Source organism: Mauremys mutica, chromosome 13, assembly GCF_020497125.1.
Source record: "Mauremys mutica isolate MM-2020 ecotype Southern chromosome 13, ASM2049712v1, whole genome shotgun sequence".
Classification (NCBI taxonomy): domain Eukaryota; kingdom Metazoa; phylum Chordata; order Testudines; family Geoemydidae; genus Mauremys; species Mauremys mutica.
In genome coordinates, this window is record NC_059084.1 from 19,477,924 (window position 1) to 19,499,143 (window position 21,220).

Sequence of the window (21,220 nt, forward strand, 5' to 3'; positions counted from 1 at the left end):
CCACCCCTCTCTACTGCCCCATCCTCTCTCAGCCTCCCCACGACCCCACCCCTCTCTACTACCCCATCCCCTCAGCATCCCCACAGCCCCACTCCTCTCTACTACCCCATCCCCTCTCAGCCTCCCCACGACCCCACCCCTCTCTACTACCCCATCCCCTCTCAGCCTCCCCACAACCCCACCCCTCTACTACCCCATCCCCTCTCAGCCTCCCCACAGCCCCACCCCTCTCTACTACCCCATCCCCTCTCAGCCTCCCCACGACCCCACCCCTCTCTACTACCCCATCCCCTCTCAGCCTCCCCACGACCCCACCCCTCCCTACTACCCCATCCCCTCTCAGCCTCCCCACAGTCCCACCCCTCTCTACTACCCCATCCCCTGTCAGCCTCCCCACGACCCCACCCCTCTCCTACCCCATCACCTCTCAGCCTCCCCACGACCCCACCCCTCTCTACTACCCCATCCCCTCTCAGCCTCCCCACGACCCCACCCCTCTCTACTACCCCATCCCCTCTCAGCCTCCCCACGACCCCACCCCCTCTACTACCCCATCCCCTCTCAGCCTCCCCACAACCCCACCCCTCTACTACCCCATCCCCTCTCAGCATCCCCACAGCCCCACCCCTCTACTGCCCCATCCCCTCTCAGCCTCCCCACGACCCCACCCCTCTACTACCCCATCCCCTCTCAGCCTCCCCACAGCCCCACCCCTCTCTACTACCCCATCCCCTCAGCCTCCCCACGACCCCACCCCTCTCTACCACCCCATCCCCTCTCAGCCTCCCCACAGCCCCTCTGGCCCAATGGGGAGACTAGGGCGTGTCCCGGCACCGGAAGGGGCGTGGGCTAGCACCGGAAGTGGGTGCTGGAGCCGCCGCAGGGTGTGTGTGGTAGCGAAGCGGCCGCCGCGCTCGGAGTCTCCTGACGCGCCCGGGACCGAGGTGTGAGCCCTCCGCCAGGTGAGGGTCTCGGGCCCACCCCCACGGCTCCGGGGACAGCGTGCGGGGGGTGGGAGCCGCGAAGCGGCCTCGGCCCTTCTCTCCTCCCCGTGGGGGAGGGGGCGCTGCGCGGCCGACAGGCCCAAGGGCTCGCGGAAGTAGGAGGGGGCAGGTCCCCCAGCCTCGGCCGGCCCAGCTCCTCCCTCTCTCGGGGTGGCAGGGCTCGGGGTGGGAGGGGCACGCGGCGGGCAGAGGCCTTCGCAGGCCGCGGAGCTGCCGGGGACGCGCTATAGGGAGCCCCCGCCGCAATGGCTCGTGTCTCTCCGGGGAGCCGGGCGGGGAAGTGGAGCCGCCCAGGTAACGGTGTGGCCCACTCCCCTCCCCCAGGCTGCTGCAAGGCCTGAACTGCAGCACCGCCTTTTCCAGGCGCTCTCAGCCCAGTCCCACGCAGGCTGAGTCACCTTCTCCCCCGAGGGCTAGGCTGGCCTCGCACACCTGTGTGCAGCAGGCGTCGCAGGCAGGGGCTGTTCCTTGGCCGTGATTGACAAAGGCCCTTCCGTTCCTACCGGCTGGGAAATGAGCCTCCCCCTCCCAGGGTCTAGGCCTCTCCTTCCAAAGGCTCCCTGCGATCTCTCTGTCGTGGACCAGGATCCCCAGCTGCCTGCGTTGTCCCCCCCATGCTGCTCCACACAAATCAGATTCCTGTGCTGCAGGCACTGCCTACCTTAAATAAAAATCTCTTTCTGTGTTCAGGAGATGGAAATAATGTCTGTGGTACTTCCTAGCACCCTTTTCGCATAGGTACTCATGGTATTGTTTCAAACAAATAGGGAGGCGATAAGGATGCAGCCCTGACATCTTTATAAAATAATATGCAGGTGTAGGAGCACAGATACAGTGCTTAGCATAATGGGGTCCTGGTCCATAACTAGGGCTCCTAGGTGTTATAGTAATACAAATAATACAGGTGGTATATTGTTTATTACTAGCCTCTGCTGTGGCACAAAGCAGAACTAAATGTAGGCAGGCACTAGGGGGAAAGAATACTGTTTCAGGCATCAGGCACAACTTGTAAGACTTCTTAGAAAAACCCATAAACTGCCCTGATGAGGTTATAATCCACAGATGTTATCTTGTATAGTGCAAGTATCAGTGCCATGCAGACATTGTCACTGAGTGAAGATTCCAACTAAACTGTAGTAATTTATTTCATTTGGCCTTTTTGAAGTTATAGTAACTGTTCCTAACAAGGAAGCAAATTGAATGATATATAATACTTTAAAAGCTAAATTATACCGTACATGTAACATTAGTAGCTTGAAAACATTTATAACGCTGTAAAACTTTTATAGCTTTAGGAGTGGTTAGGTAACCTAAATCAGAAATCTCACGAACTGTCTCAGTGCATTTTATGCAGGCGGATGTATTTTTTTGATAGTTCCCCAGAACAGAGTCCATTTAACTAACAAACAAACAAACAAAAAAACCTTGAAGGTATAAATTCACTCCTCCCCCCCCCCCCACCGGTATTCCAGAGGGGAAAACACTATTTATTTTTGGGTCTTAGTTGCCCACCACTTTGGGACCTAGCAAATAGCTGATTGCAGGTGAATTGTCCTGGCCATGTAACTATGTTTAGATTTTGAGTTAATTTGATATGGACAAAGTGAAACACCATTAAAGCAGATGGGGTCCAGTGTAGACTTGCATGCTCAGGTTTGTCAGTGCACCATCTTCTGACCTGCAGTATCATTGCTATTCTGGTTCTCACTGTCCTTTAAGCAGAGCAGGCTGTGTGTGTGGTTTTTGTTATGTGCACAAATAGACTAGGATGAGACTGGGTTGGATGGCACAACTGTCACGTAAATAAGGTTTAGAACTATGTTCTTGAGACAGAAGGCTAGTACCCCGATACACATTACATTAAAAACTAAAGCATTGTAGTGGTATGGCTTTTTATTTTGCTACAGTCTTATCCCATCCTGTAATAGAAATACTTTCACTTTAATATAAGTGAAGGTGATTTGCTGTAATATGAACACATTTATCTTGGAATGAATTTTACACCTTAGGGAAGAGGTTTTTTGAGAAACTCACTACTTTGATCTGGACCCTAGCCAAAAATGATTATAGTAGTTGGAACAAAAAGCTAACCAGATTAAGTACATTATATACATTTCTGTTTCCACTTGTAACTGTCCTTTATTTATACAGCACTATAGATGTGCATAATAGTTTGGACAGAATGACAAGTCCCTGCTCCAAGGAGTTTACATTCTAAGGACTTGTCTACATGGGGAAATAGCTTGGAATAGCTAATGTACAATACCTATTCTGCATTAGCTGCACATATGGACACTCTTATTCTGCAGTAGGGATGCCTTTGTCCAATGTAGCTTAATCGAGTTTAGAAGTGGATTAAACTGCAAAAAGACACTCTTTTTAGAGTATATCTCTACAGTAATTGGGAGATGTGACTGTAGCCATACTTGGCTCTAACTGGTCCACTAAAGATTGCTGTGAAACTGCAGTGGCATGGGCTTGTCACCTGAATGCATATCGAGTGCCCCAGAGGGCTTGCGCTCAATGGCTAGCCTGTGCTTGTGCTGCCATGGCTTTGATGCTATTTTTAGCTAGCTTGCTAGATCAAAGCTAGTTTGGGAATGCCTATGCATGCTGCAGTCACACCTCCCAACTGCTGTGTAAAGGTACCCTAATGTGTGGAGCTAGAGTGGAATAGCTATTGGGATTTCAATTTTTTACGGGGGGAGGAGGGATAGCTCAGTGGTTTGAGCATTGGCCTGCTAAACCCAGGGTTGTGAGTTCAATCCTTGAGGGGGCCATTTAGAGATCTGGGGAAAAATCTGTCTGGGGATTGGTCTTGCTTTGGGGGTTGGACTAGATGATCTCCTCAGGTTCCTTCCAACCCTGATCTTCTATGATTCTAAATTCACAACCTGACTTATTTCACCATAACTTCCCTGTGAGGACAAGCCCTAAGTAAATAACATAGCAAGGGGTGTCAGAAAAGGGTTGTGTATACATAGGAAAGTGATTGTGCAGAAAGAGATCATAAGACTGGCATATTGTCAGTTTTTTCTCTCAAGGTTTTAATGAAGATTTGGGGCAGTGTTTGGGGTGGTAGACGGGTGACCAGATGTCCCAGTTTTATAGGGACAGATCTGATATTTGGGGCTTTGTCTTATACAGGCACCTATTACCCACTACCCCCGTCCTGATTTTTCATACTTCCTATCTGGGCACCCTAGTGGTGGGCACATTGGAAAGCTAACTGAAAGAAATGAGTTCTGTTAGGTTTTGGAAGAGAGTGAGGCTGCATGACGTAAGGTCGGAGAGGATATTCCATGTGTTACACTATCTGTTTAAAGCCATAGAATGTGGAAAGTGCATTTTACTAATCTTACTGGTCAACCTGATGGTGATCAAGGAGAAACCTAGCTTTCTGTGTTTGGGTAAAATCTTACTGGGAATGTACAATTTCCTGATATGTTACTTTTTAATAATACATACTACCATGGTGGGAGCACTTTATTTCCATTAGCTTGGAGTGATAAAAAAAAAATCCATTCCTTTGTGGAAAGGGAATAATGAGAAATGCTGATGTCAGTGAGTAATCTATATTTAGTTTCCAGTGTTCTTCCTCACCACTCCTAAATCCCTAGGTCAAGATAAAGAACACAACTCTAGCTAAGTAAGTGTGTATGGGGGGGTTGGGGGGGGGAAGGTATTGAAAGGCAAACAGGCTTCTTGTATTTAATTTGTAGGGAGCTGAGGAATGCACTGATTTAAAGAGTACCCATCGGCAGTGGTGCCTACTGTGTGAGCTGCATAGTGGATATCATCTGCATCATCCAAACTGTCTTTTGTCAATACTGTAGTTGTTCTTGCATTAGCATGCACATGACTGCATTATGAACGAAGCCTTTCCCTTTGTTTTGGAGGCAATTGTCTCCTTTTGAATACCCATGTAGGCGCCAAACTTATGAAACTGAAGTGTGGGATGCTATGTAATTGACATGGATTTTTCATTTTGAGGTGAATTGCCCCATTAATGTCACTAGCTAAAACCAAATAAGATATTTTGAGATACTGTTCACAAATATCTCCAATACTATTCTTCTGCTCTTCCAGTACTAAATTTTATAGCAGTTTTGTTATGGGAATAAATGCATGAGTCTGAAACTACCAAACTTATCCTTGTGACCAAATCTAGATTTAAACTAACTTCTCCAAAAATGAAAGGTTAGTGTATTAACCCACTTTTCTGCCTGACTCCTTATTGATGTATATAGCAAACCAATAATTGCACTCCTTTCTTTCCCAAATCTTTTCTAATAGAGAAATACTTGTCTAATTATTTCTGCATAACAAGCATTAAAACTATAAAAAAGGATCAATGACCTATTTAGCATCAAAAGAACAGGTCATCGAAAGCAAACTTCAGGACAGCGAAGGCTTATTAGTACTGCTTTGCCAGTTCAATATATTATGTAAATCAGATATTTTTCAGTGTCAGTTTTTCATCTGCTTTCTACAGTGTTTAAATGCAGTTACATCTGATCTGATTTGACTGTTGGTCTTGAATAGCTCCTGAAGGTTGGAAGCAGTAAAGCTTATAAAAACAGGCATGATCGCTGTCAGGTAGCTTGGGCCTAAAATACGGTTTATCATAGAGCTCTTGTAATCTGGTGGGGAATGTTGAGTGTCTAAACATTTTATCTCAACTGTCACTAAAATTTACATAAATCCCAAATTCACCACCTTTGTCCTTGCTTGCAAGTCCTGTGGGTTTACTTTGACCTTGGGTGCGTTTTCTAAAATGACTGCCTTTCTCCCGCTCCTTACTTCCCATTTCACCCAAAGGAGCCAGAGCCAGCTATAAACTAATGCAAAGGTTGGCAACCTTTCAGAAGTGGTGTGCTAAGTCTTCATTTATTTGCGGTCATTTAAAGTTTCGTGTGCCAGTAATACATTTTGCATTTACAGGGGCTGGCGGATGGAACCCCAGACTGGCAGCGGGCTGAGCAGGCTGGCGGCTGGGACCCTGGGCTGGCAGTGGGCAGAGCAGCTCAGTCCACTGCCAGCCTGGGCTTCCGTCCATCCAGGCCAGCGGCAGGCTGAGCAGTGTTGGCGGTGGGGACCCCAGGCCGGCAGCAGCGTGTCACAGTAAATCAGCTCGTGCCATAGGTTGCCGACCCCTGAACTAGTGTCTTTTACAGATACCTACCTCTGGCAGTAGTTATTAAAAAGAAGTCCAATCCAGGCCATGTGTACATGAGCAAGCAAACTCAGCTGAAACCTTTTAATTCCCTTGTAGACACAGTTCAATACCTTTAAGATCACTTGAGCTGGTTGTGGTGTTGGAACCTAGGCTAGACAGGACCTAGATATTTTCTCAGCTTGCAGGAGTGGGAAGTAGGGTGATGGCTTCAGTGGCTGATACATAGGATTGTTAGATTCAAAGTTCTAGTATCCGAGTGCTTACTGGCTTTGAACACTCTGGTTGCTGGCGTTCTTGATCAGAGATAGTGTGCAATCATTAGCCTTTGGAGGGGTTCTAAGCCTTGGTTTGGCAGGCTCTTAAATCTGCCACTAGTGTCTCTCACCTTCTACTTAGAACTAACAAGCCCTGTTCTCAGAACTCTTCCATGGCTGTGACTTGCAACAGCACCCTTTCCCCCCAAAAAAGTATCAATGCTACATTAGACAGTTCCTGTCAGTCTCTCATTACAGATGTCATTGAATGTACTGCTCTTAGTTTCAGGTAATGGCCACTGGTGATTTCCACTTGTGGCCTAGGAACATGTCCAGCCCAGGCATCGCAGATATGCTTGTTCCAGGCTCTGGCACACTAATCTACGGTTAGGAAGGACATAGCTTTCAGCTCCTTTATGGGAGGGACCAGCTATAACTGATAGTGGATTTTTTGGTGTTTTTTTTCAAACATCACTCCTTTCCTTGTGTCTTTTTTCCTTCTGGCAAACACTTCCCTCTTATGGAGCCCAAGCCATCATAGCTCTGCAAAGCCCTTCTCCAAGCTTCTAACAAGGTAAGCAATGGAGAATCAAGACTCTAACAGTTCCTTTATACAGCAAATCCTTAAGTGAGAGTGATGGTAGGTGTGTACTGCTAGATTATCCACATTTTGGTGTGGGGCAATGCCTTTCTTATTGGAAGAAAGCACTGTGGTATTTGAATTCTTATGGTAAATTTGTTTTATTCAACAGCACTTCATACTTTCGCAGCAAACCTACTAACAATGAAAGATTCTAGGACAAGTTAAAATAGTCAAATCACCGCATAAATTAAGGCTCCAGCACTGGCATCTCAAACTCTGGTACAAATATACACAGTTAATTAAGTTCTTATTGAGGAAGTCAGACCTTTTTTAGTACGTAGTGTGAGCTGTCTTTAAGATGTACACATAATTTAGACCAGGGTGGGCAAACTCTTTGGCCCGAGGGCCACATCTGGGTGGGGAAAATTGCATGCAGGCCATGAATGTAGGTCTGGGGCAGGGGGTTGGGGTGCAAAGTATGGGAGGGGCTCAGGCCAGGGGGTTGGGGTGCAGTAGGGGTGTGGGGTGCAGCAGGGGGCTCAGGGCAGGGCATTGGGGTGCAGAGTGTGGGAGGGGGCTCAGGGCAAGAGGTTGGGGACTCAGGGAAGGGGGTTGAGGTGCAGGAGGGGTGCGGCAGGAGGCTCATGGCATGGATGGGTGCGGAGTGCAGGAGGGGGCTCAGGGCAGGGGGTTAGGGTGCGGGGTGCAGGAGGGGTTCTGGCTTCATCCCGGCGCTGCTTACCTTGAGCGGCTCCGGGGTGGCAGTGGCATGCAATTGGGGCTAAGGCCATCTCCCTGCCTGCCCTGGCCCCACGCCGCTCTGGCACCATGTCCCTGCAGCCCCTCAGGGAGGGAGGGCAGAGGACTCCGTGCACTGTCCTTGCCTGCGGGTACCTCCCCTGAAGCTCCCATTGGCCACAGTTCCCCGTTCCCTGGCAGCTTCCATTGGCCGGGGAGGTACCCACAGGCAAGGGCAGTGTGCAGAGCCCTCTGCCCTCCCTCCCCCAGGGACTGCTGGTACGTGGTACCAGACTCTTCCAGAAGCGGTGTGGTGCCATGGTGGTGGCAGTCCCACGGGCTGGATCCAAAGCCCTGATGGGCTGGATCTGGCCCATGGGCCACAGTTTGCCCACCCCTGATTTAGACAGTCAGATAACTAAGGACAAATAGCATGTTTTATACGTCTTGTACTAGTGTTTGGCCTGAACAGTCAGTTTTGTCAGACTTTCTTCTGTACTTTCTATGCCTTCCCTATTCCCTCTGTGGTTTCCCTAATGTGCCATTAAGTGAACCCACTGACTACCATGAAGGGACTTGCATTTAAAGATAAATAGATCATATTAATAAATCCTCCACAGTTCCTAAACTGAACTCTGCACAGGTAATTTGTTTCACGATCCATAGCACTAGTTGTGCTGTGCTGCTGGGAAAAGTACAGACAAAATATAACACACACTTTTTTTAATGACAAAATGCAAACTGCCTTAGAATACTTGTCTCTAAATTTCAGCATACAGACTATTTTTCAAAACAAAAATCCAAATCATATGGTAACGGTATTGTGTAAACTGCTTGTGGTAAACCTAGAGGTGACTACAATGGAAATGCCTCAAGAGGTAGTGCAGGTTGAGGGAATTGGAGTCATACAGTTATGTGAGATATTTTAGTATTTATGGCTGGCTTTCATGCACTATAAAACTATGTTTATATAGACATACTTTGATCTTCAACTTAACAGTGAAAGTTTGGGGGTCAACAGCTGTGAACTAGTTACTGTGTTAAGCATGTAAATTGAATTCATTTCATAATTAAAAGTTGAGCAGTTGGGATGTGGCAAGAAGGTGGTGGAATATTGTTGACTTGGAATACAGAGCACTGCATCTCTACATCACCAGTTCATCTGAACTGCTCATAATAGTGACCAAAAAATGTTGCTATTAGACTGATCTGTCTTTTCAACTTACATTTTTACTAGGCAGTATATTTATTAAGGCTATGTCTACACTGTGCACTTAAGGGTATGATTTCCCCTGGTAGTGTATATGTACTTGTGCTAGCCCTTGTCAAGATAGTGCAAATATTAATAGCAGCAGAGCTGCGGTAATGTTCGTGGCAGTGGAGGCATGGCTTAGCTGTTTTGAGTACAGACCCAGCTGAACCTCATGGGTATATACTCATCATGGCTAAGCCATGCCTCCACTGCCATTATCCTATTCAGATTATTATTCTCATTATCCAGATATCCGCTGCTATCTATATTCATGCTAGCTCAATGAGAGCTAGCGCAAGCATGTGTATGCAACCAGGGAAATCACACCTCTAGCTTGCAGAGTAAATGTAGCCTAAGTGTGTGCATTACAAAAAAACTCTCTCTCACTTGGCACCCTTACTTGGAGTCATCTTCTTTCATATGGCTTGGGTAGGTAGCATGACTACAAATTTATATCTAAATTTGACAGCCAGCACATTGCCGTAGGCCCTTGGCAAAAGAACGAAGGGGACACTCAGATATGATGTGCTCCATCATTTGTGCCTGGTGACCACAGTTGCACACAGGTGTTTGCCTCATTTTCCATTTAAGGAGGGTTTGTCCACATATCCCATGAGCTGTCCTGATGTGATTCAATCTGCATCAGTCTTTCCAACATAAATCAAAACCCGGTGGTTCCTCAGCGGGATCAGTGATGAGCTGACTTGGAGTCTGCAGTGGCCAGTGATACAAACTATTATGTCTCCCTAGAATAGATCCTTCCTGGTAAAGATAGAGCCATGTTAGTGAAGTAAAGTAAGTTAACTCACTGTTGGTACCTATTTTTGTCTTTGGGTAGAGCAGCAATCTTAATATCATCAATTTGGCACCTTTAAAAAGTGCCAGAATCCACTGGTTTAAAAGCTGTGTTTGAAAGAGAACTAGACTTATTGCAGAACTGTGTATCAAGAGGACTCCATTGGCTTCTTGCAGCAAAAAATATGTATTGATCCAGTGGCTCACAGAACAGGCACATCCATAAGGTGTCTCTGCCTATACCGCACAAGTCCTTTGTTCAGACTTAGTTATATACGTGTTACCATTGTGCCTTGCAGACACATGGAACATAGCAGTGAGGAAAAGCGATTTTCCTTACTAACTTCAGCATCCGTTGTCCTAAGGCAGACGTTCTTAAATTATGCTCATTGGAGAGTTGGCTGGTCACATAGCATATGTCTGACCTTATTTCCAGCTGCTAAATTGCATTTCAAAAAAGATGAATGTTTCTTTCCATGTAAGCAATTACTTTACAATTGCATGACTGTCATGTGGGCCACATCCTTTCTCCCTCAATCTCTGTATTAAAATATGGTTGACACTGAAAATGCTGCAGGATAGCGGGGTTGATTGTCTCAAAAATCTCATGTGTAGAGAAACACAGATATAAGAAATAATGTTCCTGGCAGGGCAGTATAAAAACATTTTCTCTGGTACCAAACACTACAGCTTTATTTTGCTGTTTTAAGTATCCACAAAAGCATTGCATTTTACATCAAAGTAAAAAAGCGCTGCTCAGTGACAGGAGGAGCTGTCCAGTGTTTCAGATACTCCTGCTCTAAGAACATTATTCCTGTCATGGAAGAGTACTAGAAGATACAATAACATGAAACATTTCTGTTTTTCTCTTTTGGCAAGTGTTTGAACATGCAGCCTTTCCTGTCAGACTTCTGGTATTGTTAGATTGGGGACATGGTATCATGATAGGATTGGAGAAGTCTGTCGGGGGGGAGGGGGAAGAGACTGATATGATTGGACATGACATAACATCAGTATTAATGTCACATTTGAAAAATAGTGTTCAGGTTCTTCCAGGAGTGTGATTGGTTGTGATTCTTAAAGGTTACAAAAGATGCTGATTAGGCCTCAGCTGGAGTATTGTGTCCAGTTCTGGGCGCCACATTTCAGGAAGGATGTGGACAAATTGGAGAAAATCCAGAGAAGAGCGACAAAAATGATGAAAGGTCTAGAAAACATGACCTATGTGGGAAGATTGAAAAAATTGGGTTTGTTTAGTCTGGAGAAGAGAAGATTGAGAGGGGACATAACAGTTTTCATGTACATAAAAGGTTGTTACAAGGAGGAGGAAGAAAAATTGTTCTTAACCTCTGACGATAGGACAAGAAGCAATGGGCTTAAATTGCAGCAAGGGAGGTTTAGGTTGGACATTAAGAAAAACTTCCTAACAGTCAGGGTGGTTAAGCACCTGAATAAATTGCCTAGGGAGGTTGTGGAATCTCCATCATTGGAGATTTTTAAGAGCAGGTTAGACAAACACCTGTCAGGGATGGTCTAGTGCAGGGAACTGGACTAGATGACCTCCTGAGGTCCCTTCCAGTCCTATGATTCTATGCTGCTCTTAGTGAAATAACCAAAATACAAAGTTAAACTCCTGCTAGTAACTCACTACATTGATCAGGAAGAAGACAGACTTCCCACTTATTAATCATCATGACTTATACCGCATCACTTTTTACCTTTATCGTTAGTTTTCCACAACCTGTGCAATCAAGATAAAATAATTTTTCTCCTTTTAAGGAATAACTATGGATAAAAGCGAGCTGGTACAGAAAGCCAAACTGGCCGAACAGGCTGAGCGCTATGATGACATGGCTGCTGCTATGAAGGCTGTCACTGAGCAAGGACATGAACTGTCCAATGAAGAAAGGAATCTACTCTCTGTTGCCTATAAGAATGTGGTTGGTGCCCGTCGCTCTTCCTGGCGTGTAATTTCCAGCATTGAACAGAAAACCGAGAGGAATGAGAAGAAACAGCAGATGGGGAGAGAGTATCGTGAGAAAATTGAGGCTGAATTGCAGGATATCTGCAATGATGTTCTGGTAATAATCCAGCAGCAAAAATAACAGTAGTTAGCATTGCAGCAATATCCGGGGAGGCTTAAGGAGCCTCACTTACTAAGATGCTAAAGATCCAGGCAGGAAGATAATTTCTTATGGCTCTGGGTAAAGAACTTGGCTGGGTGTAGTAATTGAGTCTTCTAGTTTCTTTCATGTAACTATATTCAGTTTATCTTAAAGTGTTATCACCTACCAAATATAAAAACACATCAAAACCTTCTACTAGCCAAAGGCACAAAACCTGTTAGGCAGAGATTAATATGGAAGATGATTGTGGGAGAAGGGCTAAGACACCAGAAGGATCTGTGGCCAGCTGCCCTGGCAAGAAGCCCATCACTTACACTCAGGTGCTGGGATTCTTAGGGCGCTGTTCCTGTTTGGGGCGAGGGGGAGTGGGTGATAGATGCTCCTATGTATTTTAATCACCTGAAATTTGAAGTCACTACCCATATTCTTTTGTGGACAGAAAAGGAGCTAGCGTTTTCCCCCACACCAATTTCCTGGCTTCCCTGAAGTTAGGGGTGGAGGGATTCTGCTATTTTGTGGTTGCCTCAGTTAAGTCTCTATTGCATGTGAAGAGGAGAGGGTTCCTGATACGCTTCTCACAACCATTTTTGATTCCTCTTCCTCTGAATACGCAAGTGCAGCCTCCATTGCTACTCATAGCAACTTCATTGCTGTCCACTGTTCTAAACAGCAGCAGTGAAAGTAATCAGACTCTTGTGAATCTCACTCTGCCAAACAGTAGCAAAATTATGAATAGCAGTGGAGGCCCTTGAGTGCGGTACCTGCAGACTCATGAACACAGCACTGCGTCAGTTTGCATATGAAAGGCTGTCCTCGCAATCAGGAGGGCTGTCAACTTTTTGAGATCTGAAATTTTGCAGAAATGAATGGTATAGGTCCTCAACTGGGAAAGCTTCCCGCTCCCCAGTGGATTTTTCTCCAAGCTTTGGTAGTGGATAAGAAACTTCATGTGTGTACACTTAGAAGTTGCATTAGCATGTTAAATGCTCATACTTACCGTGGTGGTTAAAGCTTTGTTTATCACCCCTGTGGCTTTCATGACACAAGCATTTGTGTAATTCTGTGATGCTTCCTCTTTCAGGAACTCTTGGATAAGTACCTTATTGTCAATGCCACACAGCCAGAAAGCAAGGTCTTCTATTTGAAAATGAAAGGCGATTACTTCAGATATCTTTCAGAGGTGGCATCTGGGGACAGCAAACAAAGTAGGTAGAGTTAAAATCTTATATATATATATACACACACACACACAGAGCTGATCAGAAGTCAAATGGCTACTAAGCAGAATGAAGTATGAAGAGAAATGTTTGTCTGTTTTCAGTGAGGAGTATTTATATAGATTTCAACATTCACTAACTATTGAAAATAAGCATTGCGCTAGTTGCTCTTGTCATGCTGTCTGGAGTGCCTTCCTCAGGGCAGACTGTCAGAAAACAGGGCAGACATCTCAAGCTGTTGGTGTGTTCTATAATTAGATTTCACCAAGCCAGTGACATATGTGAACTCCTGGATCACTATAACAGTCTTACTATGGAGTCACAGATACTCACTTTAGACTCTCCAGTCTATCTTACCACCCAGACGAACTGGACTTTGTGAGAAAAGGTCTCCTAAACCTAAAATCACAACACACAAGGTTGCTCTCAGGCCCGAGAGACAAGTCACTTCCCCCCAATCAGTTGATACTCTAGATCTTACACCAAAGACAATGCTGGTAGCCAATTATATAGTAAACTAAAGGTTTATTAGCTAAGAAAAGGAAATGTGTTTATTGAGAGGTTAAAACAGGTAAAATATATGGACAGATTAGTCGCAGTTTATAATTCCAAATGGTGGCAGTGATGTAATAAACTGTCAGTTTCCAAAAAGTCTTTTCAGGATACCCAGGTTGTCTCTGGGGAATCTCTGCTTTCCATCTAGTACACTTCCTTGTACTAGTCCAAGCAGACCAAAGGTGCAGGATCTTTCCTTGAATCCATACTTATAGCTTCTTCTCACAGGAAACAATCCGACAGTGTCACTACCCACATGGTTTTTTCTTTGATGACAAAGAGTGAGGAATGCATTTTGAGTCTTTGACCTTTCATCATCATCACACAATGAGCACTTGCTTTGAAATTAACTCTTTTCTGTTAGTTCTTCATTTGCATTCTATAAGGCTTATTTCTCATTTGATGGGTTATTTAGTTACAAGGGTATACAAAATGTGAATGTTTGCTACTATGTTATAACAGGATACAGATAAGTGAAAACAATGCAAGTAACATCCAGTTAGTTTTCATGAAGTTTAAACATCAAATACACTCTTATACATTTAACAATCACTTTGATCTATACTAATACACAAGTGAATAGGCCTGGGGCTTCGGCATGAGCTGGCACGTAGTCTGCCAGCATCATAGCTCTGACCAAACTGTCCCCCTTCCCCAAAAAAAACCCATTATACGTGAGCCTCTGTAATTAATATCAAGCCAAACACACTGCCATCCCTTAGCCTACTCTGTCCCAAAATGTCTCCCATCCCTGAAAAGGCTTTGCTACCTGTCTGAAAGTTCAGCAAATCCAGGATCTGGTAGCCTGAGAGGAGGAATGCATTATTTCCTCATGGAAAATGCCCTGCCAGTAGTACCCTCTTAATTATATCAGGGGATCTAGCTGAAGTAGCTTCACTGGTTACAAGTTTATCACATTTTGATAGGTGAACTCTCAAGTAACCAGGTCCTAAACCAATTAGAGCTCTCTAGGTTACAACTAACACCTTGAACTCTGCCTGGAAGCCAGTCAGTGCAGTTCATGGAGCAGGATCATAGGGCTTAGACCAGGGGTGAGCAAACTTTTTGGCCCAAGGGCTACATCTGGGTGTGGAAATTGCATGCAGGGCCATGAATGTAGGGCTGGGGCAGGGGATTGAGGTGTGGGAAGGAGTGCGGTGTGCAGGAGGGGGCTCAGGGCAGGGGGTGGAGGTGCAGAGTGCAGGAGGGATGCTGGGTGCGGGAGGGGTGCGGGCTCCGGCCCTGCACCGCTTACCTTGAGCGGCTCTGGCATGGCAGCGGCACAGAGTGAGGCTAAGGTAGGCTGCCTGCCTGCCTGCCCTGGCCCCGCGCCTCTCCCAGAAGCGGCCAGCACCATGTCCCTGCAGCCCCTGGGGGAGGTGAGGCAGAGGGCTCTGCGTGCTGCTCTCGCCTGCGGGTACCTCCCCCGAAGCTCCCGTTGGCCGCAGTTCCCTGTTCCCGGCCAATGGGAGCTGCGAAGGGCGGTGCCTACAAGTGAGGGCAGCAGGCAGAGCTTTCGGGAGCGGTGCGGGGCCAGGGGAGGCAGGGAGCATGCCTTAGCCTCACTGTGCCACGGGGCTGGCAATCCCACAGGCTGGATCTAAAGCTCTGATGGGCCGGATCCAGCCCGCGGGCTGTAGTTTGCTCACCCCTGGCTTAGTCCCTCTAGAGCTTATTGTGCTACCCATCAGCCTGGGGAAGGGGCACTCATAGTTCCTCTGTGCTCCCAATTTTTAACCCATGGAGTTCAGGACAAGAGGTTGCCTCTTGGACACTTCCTTCTCAGAAGCATTAGGGAATGGCTCATTAGTTTTCTTCAGCGTTTACCTTACAGAACTATTTCCTGTTCCTCTGTTGGCGTCTAGCTTTTAACACAATGCCGTTTGAGTTCAACAGTACTAACCACAACTATGTCTGATGGTTTTTTTTAATCTTGGTATGAATTGTTGTATTTTAAATTTTATGAGCACTCCTGCATTAATAGCTTAGTTTTATCATTAGCGTTTTACCATTAAAATTATTGAAGGAAATCCCTCTGTGCTTGTTTTTTACATGTGGATATTTATTAACCTTCTAATTGGAATTGTTACCTGATGTCCAAAGTTTCTAAATTGCCCAGACTAAGGTGGTGTTAAATAATCCTTGCCTAAAATACACAATGATCAAATAAGATGCAGTGACTTACCATGCATTAATCTTTCTGAAATCACTTTTTGCAGCAACAGTATCAAACTCTCAGCAGGCTTACCAGGAGGCATTTGAAATTAGCAAGAAAGAGATGCAACCTACACACCCCATTCGGCTTGGTCTGGCTCTCAATTTCTCTGTCTTTTATTATGAGATATTAAATTCCCCTGAAAAAGCCTGTAGTCTGGCAAAGACGGTAAGCAGACTTATCAATATTTTTGTCTGGGGGAGGGGGAGGAAACTATTGAAGGCGAAACTATTAAAGATGTACAGTAGTATCTCTGAAGGTAGGTTTGAGTGATCTATTCTTCTAAAAGCAACTAGATTCTCCTTCAAGAGTGGGAGGATGCCTCCTGTCAGTGGGAGGATGCCTGCCTCAGAGATGCTGGCCTCCTTTCACAAGAATATCTGTATCTTAATATATTTTCACATAATCTAGCAAAAGCATAATAGTCAGTTGACTATTGAAAGTTACCCTGTGAGGAATAAGACAAGCTGCTCTCTTCACACTTTCACAGGATTCTCCCAGAAAGTACTTACTTTGGAAATTGAAAAATATTTGCATTAATCTAGAGCTCCTAAAACTGAAACTAATAATACTGTCTTTAGTTGAGCATATTTCAAAAATTTGATGTGGCAGTTTCTCCAGTGTGACTTTACCAGTGCTCTCCATTCATGACCTGTAACATCGCAATCTCTCTTCAGAGGCCAGAACCATTTTGCTTTGATTGGTGTGGCAAACTATTTGATTAAAAACCTATCTCATAGAACTGGAAGGGACCCTGAAAGGTCATCGAGTCCAGCCCACTGCCTTCACTAGCAGGACCAACTACTGATTTTTGCCCCAGATCCCTTAGTGGCCCCCTCAAGGATTGAACTCACAATCCTGGGTTTAGCAGGCCAATGCTCAAACCACTGAGCTATCCACTGATGGTTTAATTGTGCCCAAATAGATCACAAGTGAGTTAGTTTTTTCTCTTTTTACCTCTCCTTAAAATTAGACCAAATCTGTTTCTGAGAGGTGAATAGCTCCATGTGGTATTTTTATTAGTTCACCTCTACTTGCTTCAATTGAAAACTGTCAAGTAACAGCTTGGATAATGATGGCATTCAGAGTTACCTAGCATATACGTACAGTGCACTTTGTTTAGGGTCCTAATATTTTGTAGCAAGAAGAGATTTTTCCTTGCAATGCACTTACTACTGTTAGTTCTGCTTTTAAGTTATTGGGCTGTAAATCAATCTGCTTTAGAAATGTGGCTATGTTTGTGATAGAAATATATTTAAATAGAAAAAGGGGCCTTATTCATGGCAGCTACCAAACATGCTGCGTGGACTTTGATGGAAGATTTTATAAAACAAGTTGGTGGCAACTATGGTCATACAGTAACTCCTCACATAAAGTCGTCCCGGTTAATGTTATGTTGCTGATCAGTTAGAGAGCATGCTCATTTAAAGTTGCACAGTGCTCCCTTATAAGTTGTTTGGTAGCCGCCTGCTTTGTCCACTGCTTGCAGGAAGAGCAGCCTGTTGGAGCTAGCTGGTGGGGGCTTGGAACCAGGGTGGACTGGCAGCCCCCCTATCAGCTCCCTGTTCCCCTAAGTTCCCTGTGCGGCAGCCGCCCAGCAGGCTATCAATTGCTGGCAGTTCAGCTGTGTGTGTGTGCGTATATGTATATAAAAATATAGTCTTTTGTCTGGTGAAATTTTTTTTCCTGGAACCTAACCCCCCTATTTACATTAATTCTTATGGGGAAATTGGATTCGCTTAATATCGTTTTGCTCGAAGTTGCATTTTCAGGAACATAACTACAATGTTAAGCGAGGAGTTACTGTATTAGTCTTTAGTGGAAAGTACATTGTTTTGTCCACTGTCACACTGTTTCCTATTTCTTTTGTTGCCTTTCTATGTGCAGCAGATATAACCCTGAAGAGACCTCCAGTTTTTCAGCTTTATCTCTGCATGCCCACTGCCTCTAATTCAAACCTTTGAGCCCTCCATTTTTTGGCCTGGTCTACACTGCGGGGGTGTCGATGTCAGATACACAACTTCAGCTACGGGAATACCGTAGCTGAAGTCGACGTATCTTATTCCGACTTACCTCTTGTCCTCACGGCGCGGGATCGATGGCCGCGGGTCCCCCGTTGACTCCGCTACCGCCACTCGCTCCTGTGGAGTTCCGGAGTCGACGGCAAGCGGATTTGGGGATCTTCCCCGATAAATCGATGGCTACCCGCTGATACAGCAGGTAGTCTGGACGTACCCTTAGTGAGGACGCTCTAAAGAACTTGTCTGACAATGCTGCTTTTTAATTGGGTGGCTGGATTGCTTTTGAGCTATGTGAAGCAGTCCATTCTGTGGGAGTGAGCACACTCACTTCTTGAGTATTCAATGCTGGCCTGGGAAGTAGGGCTGGTCCAAGAATTAATCTTAAAACTCATGTAACAAAATAGAATTCTTCCAGTCGGCCAGTGGCCTCGTCTTCTCTTCGTTGCAGTTGAGCATGGCTGGTACTTTTTACTTTTGGGAAAGGAAAAATACTCCTAGTTAGTTGTTGGGTTTTTTTGTTTTTGTTTTTTTTGGGGTGAATCACTGAATTTTAAATATAATATGAGAAAAATTTAAGAAGAAAATTGTCGATGCAACTGAATTCAGATGAGCACAGAATTTTGAAAATCTAGTGTCTTTGTTCTGTTGAACTGTCTTGCCTATTTCAGGCTTTTGATGAAGCGATAGCTGAGCTGGACACACTGAATGAAGAGTCTTACAAAGACAGCACTCTGATCATGCAGCTACTTAGGGACAACCTTACTGTAAGTATCACTGGGACAAACTACTACACTTGTCACTGTCGTAAATGTTAGGCTGTAATTGGACCTATCTGAGAGCCACTGCCTTTTTATGTTAAATAAAATGGCAGTTGCTGTACTAGCAGAAGTCAGTAAGCCTTTCTGCAATCAATTGTCATTGAAAGGTGCACTTTTGTTGACAGTTTCCCAAAAGCTAACTTTCCACCCCGTGCATACTGCCTGTAAGCTTCATTTGCTTTCTGTTCCTAAGCCTCCATCCAGCCTTCTGTTTTAGTTCATTATTCATCTTTGCCACTAAATTCTCAACCATTTAATATTCTTCCATTAAGAAAATTGCACAACTACAACTAATTATCCCATCTCCCCTTTCCTGACAAATATAATTAACTGCATGCTTTCAGCATAAACATGTGTTTGTATTTTCTTACAGCTATGGACATCGGAAAACCAGGGAGATGAAGGGGATGCTGGGGAGGGAGAGAACTAATGGCTGTCACGCTTCACTATATGTTCAATGTCACTCTGTATCCTACACATATATCCCTTTGTGCGACAAGCAAAAAGAATAGTACATCGACTTTCACAACCTCAACGTAGCAAAAACTGTCTGTGGGGTAAAAACAATTGGTTGGTGTTTTGTGTACTTAAAACGGAGATTGGTTCTACAACTGCATTCTGAACTTTCTTATTATGAACATTTGCAGTTATGATTACCGTGTTTATATTTTTAACTCAGCACTGTGATTATGGGTTTTGTGATTGCAGTTGACTTTACAAAACTCTTCCTGGTAGAAACTAGACGTTAATTATGTAACTCTGGAAAGCTTAATCTGGCACCAAAATAGTCGAAGTACAATTCTGTTGTAAAGTTGTACAGAAAGTTATAAAAATTATATTGTGACACTGGGGCATGGAAGGAAAACAATCCATTGTATGGCATTCCAGTTCAGTAACACACTTCAATGAATTACTTTAACAGGCACATTCTATAGACATTTTTAATCAAGTGTGGTGCACCGCTTTCAGTCAAAAGCTCCCTCTAAGTAATCTTACCTTTCTGAGGGTTCAGTTTTTTGGGAGTATAGCAGCCTGATTTCCAAACTACATTGGTAAGTAATTGGGGTTTGACTTTGAAAAATGGTCCAGTGCTCATACAACATGATTGACTAAAGCCCCTTCCCACTGCAATAAATTACTTAGTTACAACTTGGACTGTTCTTTAGTAGTGAGATTTCTTAGTGCACTACTATCAACTTGCAGCAGGAAAAGACTAATATTGTATGAATGGCCTTACTAGTTTTTGGATAATACTGTTAAGAGTAAAATAATACAAAGATTGCATTTCACTTAGGAGAATTAAAATCTCTTTGGGTATTCCTACTCCGAACTTGATCTGGAAAAATTTCTAATATTCCACTCTGCCATCTTTGAATTCACTTTATAGAAATCTTCCTCCCATTGAGTTGATATTCATTCTCACCCTCTCACCTGCTTTTAAACTTCATTAAAACATTTCTGGACTCCTACATATGTTCCATTATTTGTGGATGAGAAGTGATATCAGGGTGATGGAGAGAGATGTGTGCTAGTGGACAGGTCTCTTACTCAGATGTTTGAGAATTGTCAGTGCTGCTGTAGTCTTCAGCTCTTAATGTCTGCCACTTTAAGACAGATCCTGGTATTACCTAAAATTTTCAAGATTTCCCATTATTTCTTACTGGAATGCAGACCTTACACATTTGTAATGCTTGTTAGGAACTTGTGATATTAGAACTCCAAATATCCTCATTTAGTTGTGTTCCCAAACAGGTCCAGCCAAATAAGACCTAATAAGAGTTGCATGAATAATGCAGTGGAAAAGATTAGGAATAGTCATCTATCAGTCTCGCAGTATCATCCCTCTACCATTTCACTTAGCTGTAGAATCCATCTGTTTGTCCATCTGTCTGCTGGAGAGAGAATTTCATGCACTGATTTTAAAACTCCCTTCTACTAGCTGAACAAATAGTGCAGTTAATACTTGGCGCTTGATAAATGCAGTAGTGATGAATGTGGAACCGAGCCTGTCTGTATATCTGGTAGCTCTTTTCGCTTTGTTTTTACTGACCAGTATTCTGCCTAAAGTTTGCTTCTGTGATGGTTATATTGCTAGCACACACGTGGTTGTGAGAATAGTATAGCAAAAAAGAAATACCTGGTTATTGATGTACTAGATTTGTGTATGTCTTTTAAACAGTTCTAGTTTCACCTTACACAAAATAATCAGGAGAGTGTAAAAGAATTCAAAAGTGAATAATAAAATTTTTTTATCAATTCCTTGTGGTCTGTTATCTTTGTCACACTTGTGGCAACAGAAAATTGTGGTAGTAGAATCACCACCTCATTATAGTAATGTCCAGAATTTGGACTCTCTGTGACTTGTTGACTCTTATGAAATTAAGCAGTTCAAATATTTAAATAATTCCTTTCACTAAGAAAATGAAAAAACTCTGCTAGAGTACTCACTTTGTAGTAGAGGAC

The 21,220-nt window shown here is 44.4% G+C and overlaps 1 protein-coding gene across 1 annotated transcript; it reads left to right on the forward strand.

Moving 5' to 3' along the window:
- Nucleotides 1–814: 814 nt before the first annotated feature.
- YWHAB (tyrosine 3-monooxygenase/tryptophan 5-monooxygenase activation protein beta) lies at nucleotides 815–21,013 on the forward strand. The gene is made up of 6 exons (XM_044985726.1): nucleotides 815–962; nucleotides 11,585–11,886; nucleotides 13,013–13,136; nucleotides 15,923–16,086; nucleotides 18,608–18,703; nucleotides 19,131–21,013. Exons 2-6 carry the CDS (start codon nucleotides 11,593–11,595, stop codon nucleotides 19,185–19,187), a joined length of 735 nt encoding a protein of 244 aa, XP_044841661.1. The 5' UTR covers nucleotides 815–962; nucleotides 11,585–11,592; the 3' UTR covers nucleotides 19,188–21,013.
- The last annotated feature ends 207 nt before the right edge of the window (nucleotides 21,014–21,220 follow it).